The 3879-nt window shown below is 32.9% G+C and overlaps 1 protein-coding gene across 1 annotated transcript in view; it reads right to left on the reverse strand.

Annotated features, from left to right (window-relative positions):
- The window catches only part of LOC103605787 (GLIPR1-like protein 1), a gene marked incomplete at its 5' end in the record, with an annotated part of 21144 nt that overhangs the window by 8106 nt on the left and 9159 nt on the right, over positions 1-3879 (reverse strand). The window contains one exon of the mRNA XM_008590413.1: positions 1166-1175. Coding sequence (XP_008588635.1) covers positions 1166-1175 — 10 coding nt within the window. The remainder of the gene's footprint in view (positions 1-1165; positions 1176-3879) is intronic.

Genomic DNA, 3879 nt, shown 5'->3' on the forward strand with positions numbered 1-3879 from the left:
GCAAGTAAAAGAGCACCACAATTGGTGAAGTTGGTAGGATACCGACATTAGCCCAAGTGCCACAGTGGGCAAAAAGAAGTGAAAAAAATGATTGTATCTTTGTTATCTTTATATTTCTTTGACTAGAAAGCATTAGTTTGCAAATAGAGGGTGAACAATAAATGTATTCTTAAAATTGCTTTGAATTAAATAGGAAATTAGAGGGACCATACATCTAATGTATTCTTTAATTGATGTATAATTTATATATAGAAAAATTCATATCTCATAACCGGAAAGATTGATGAATTATTACAGTGAACACACTTAGGTAACCGCAGCATAAGTCCAGAAAGTCCTTTTTGTGTCTTCTAATCGATAACTCCTCTTTCCTCTCCAAAGGTACCCACTGTCCTGCCTCCAAACATAGATTAATTTTGCCTGATTTTGAACTTTATATAAGTGAAGTAATTTAATATGCATTTTTTTTGTGTCTGTCTTCTTTCATGCACCCCATTTTCTCTTTTATGATTTTCAAATCATCTCCTCTCTTCACCCTTTTCACTCTGCCCTCCACTGAGAATTTATACATTTACCCTTAAAAAGTATCTTTGTTTTGACAACCAAAAAAGCTGANAAAATGGCAAAAACTTTTGTCCCAATTTTATGCTCATTTCTTTTGTAAAAAGAAATTCTTATAAGGGGTCTTTACAGAATGTCCCCAAATCACGTGGCAGTTATATTCTTGAGTATTTTACAGAACACAAACTAGATGTGAACTCAATGTAATTATGCATGTGATAGCCACAAAGTTTTTGTCATAGATACTATGATTATTTCTTCTTTGTAAAGGGAATAAGTAAAATTTAAATTGTTTTATGGTTTAATTTAAAAGTATGAAACCACCATCCTTATCTAGTTCCAATTTTTTTTTTTTTTTCCTGACCGGTAAGGGGATTGCAACCCTTGGCAAGGTGTGGTCTGCATCACGCTCAGCCATTGAGCGCACCGGCCATCCCTATGTAGGATCCGAACCTGTGGCCTTGGCGCTACCAGTGCCGCACTCTCCGGAGTGAGCCACAGAGCCGGCCCACCATGCCTGCTTTTTAATAACATAAGCCAATACATTTTAATAAACCTTCCTCCCAATCTCTGTCTGTGGAAGACTTAAAAAAGTGTTACTTACCTAGAGTACACTAAGAAAAACATAAGTAGTATTCCATTAAAGACTATGACACAATTTATTTATTCATTTATTCATTGATGGATATGTGGGTTCTTCAAGTTTTTGTCTACTACATATAAAGTTTCTATAAACATTTCAAACATTCATATGTAATCCTTTACTTGGACACATCTAACAGTGAAAGAGAATTCCAGGTTCACTTCCTCCTCGGCGTGTGGAATAGCCAGTCTCTAGCCATTCTAATAGTTGTGTAGTGATATTCATTATGGTTTTAATTTTTATTTCACTAATCACTAATGATGCTGGACATATTTTACATGTGTGTATTTGCCACTTGCATATCTTCTTTGTTAATCTTTTGCCCATTTTTAAAATTGAGTTTTAAGTTTTCTTACTATTGAGTTGTGAGAGTTCTTGCTATATTCTTAGCATAAGTTCGCATATTTGCAAAATTTCCTCTGTAAAAAAGAGAAACATTGATTAGCCAAGTGGCTATTAATTTCTCTAATTTGTGCATGCATTTATACAAGTTGTTTTGATCATTCACTAAGTTATCAATGTTGAAAAGGAAAAATGGCAAAAACTTTTGTCCCAATTTTATGCTCATTTCTTTTGTAAAAAGAAATTCTTAAAAGGGGTCTTTACAGAATGTCCCCAAATCATGTGGCAGTTATATTCTTGAGTATTTTACAGAACACAAACTAGATGTGAATTCAATGTAATATTGCATGTGATAGCCACAAAGTTTTTGTCATAGATACTATGATTATTTCTTCTTTGTAAAGGGAATAAGTAAAATTTAAATTGCAAAAGAAAATATATGTTTTATGGTTTAATTTAAAAGTATGAAACCACCATCCTTATCTAGTTCCAATTTTTTTCTTTTTTTTTTTTTTCTGACCGGTAAGGGGATTGCAACCCTTGGCAAGGTGTGGTCTGCATCACGCTCAGCCATTGAGCGCACCGGCCATCCCTATATAGGATCCGAACCTGTGGCCTTGGTGCTACCAGCGCCACACTCTCTGGAGTGAGCCACGGGGACGGCCCATCATGCCTGCTTTTTAATAACATAAGCCAATACATTTTAATAAACCTTCCTCCCAATCTCTGTCTGTGGAAGACTTAAAAAAGTGTTACTTACCTAGAGTACACTAAGAAAAACATAAGTAGTATTCCATTAAAGACTATGACACAATTTATTTATTCATTTATTCATTGATGGATATGTGGGTTCTTCAAGTTTTTGTCTACTACATATAAAGTTTCTATAAACATTTCAAACATTCATATGTAATCCTTTACTTGGACACATCTAACAGTGAAAGAGAATTCCAGGTTCACTTCCTCCTCGGCGTGTGGAATAGCCAGTCTCTAGCCATTCTAATAGTTGTGTAGTGATATTCATTATGGTTTTAATTTTTATTTCACTAATCACTAATGATGCTGGACATATTTTACATGTGTGTATTTGCCACTTGCATATCTTCTTTGTTAATCTTTTGCCCATTTTTAAAATTGAGTTTTAAGTTTTCTTACTATTGAGTTGTGAGAGTTCTTGCTATATTCTTAGCATAAGTTCTTTATTTGATATGTGTTTTGCAAACTTTCTTCTAGTCTGTGGTTTGTCGTTTCATTCTCTTAACTGTCTTGAATAGCAGTAATTTTTAATTTTAATGGTATCAACTTTATCAACTTGTTCTTTTATGGATCATGCTTTTGGGATGGTATTTAAATAATATTTTGCTATCTAAAGGTCACAAGGTTTTCATTTATGTTTTTCTTCTAAAAGTTTTACAGTTTTAGGTTTTACATCCATTTTGAATTAATATTTGTATGTTGTGTAGATTCAAGTTACTCTTTTTCCTATATGGATAACTAATTGTTCCAGTACCATTTCTTGAAAATCTTTTTTCCACTGCATTACCTTTGTGCATTTATGAGAAGTCAGTTGAACTTATGTGGTCAACCATGTGGGTTTATTTCTGGACTCTGTATTCTGTTTCATAGGTCAATGTGTCTAACTTTATATCAATACCAAAATGTTGTGATTATTCTATAATTTTCATAATTCTTGAAGACAATAGTATTGACCATTCATATCTGGCCTTTTTTGAGTGTTTTTGGCTAGTCTAAGTCCTTTGCATTTCCATATGAATTTTATGATCAGCTTGTCAATTTGTACAATAAAAGCCTGATGGGATTTTTACTGAGATTGTATTGAATCCATAGATCAATTCAGTGAAAAATGATATCTTAGCAATACTGAGTCTTCCAACTCATGAACAATGTATATCTCTAATTATTTGTGTCTTTGTTAATTTACCTCATGATATTATGTGGTTTTCATTATCCAGGCTTTTTTTCTTCTGCCAGATTCATCCCTAGATAATTTATATTTTTCTATACTGTTATAAATGGTATTATTATTTTAATTAAATTTCTGATTGTTTGTTGCTAGTATGTGGACTTGTAGCTGATTTTTGTATACTGATCTTGTGTCCTAAAATATTGCTAAATTCATTTATTAATTCTAGAAGAGTTTTTGTAGATCTATTGTATTTTTGATATAAACTGTATGAAATTAAGCTTGGCCTAAAGGTTTCTTCAGATACAGTGAACTATAATCTAACTTGATGTGCAAGCAGACTGTAGTTTTGTAAGAAGTAGCCTAGTCTCAGCCAATTACAGGCAGCCAACTGTTCTGTACCTCACTT

The sequence above is a fragment of the Galeopterus variegatus genome, unplaced genomic scaffold, assembly GCF_000696425.1.
Source record: "Galeopterus variegatus unplaced genomic scaffold, G_variegatus-3.0.2 Scaffold6078, whole genome shotgun sequence".
Lineage (NCBI taxonomy): Eukaryota > Metazoa > Chordata > Mammalia > Dermoptera > Cynocephalidae > Galeopterus > Galeopterus variegatus.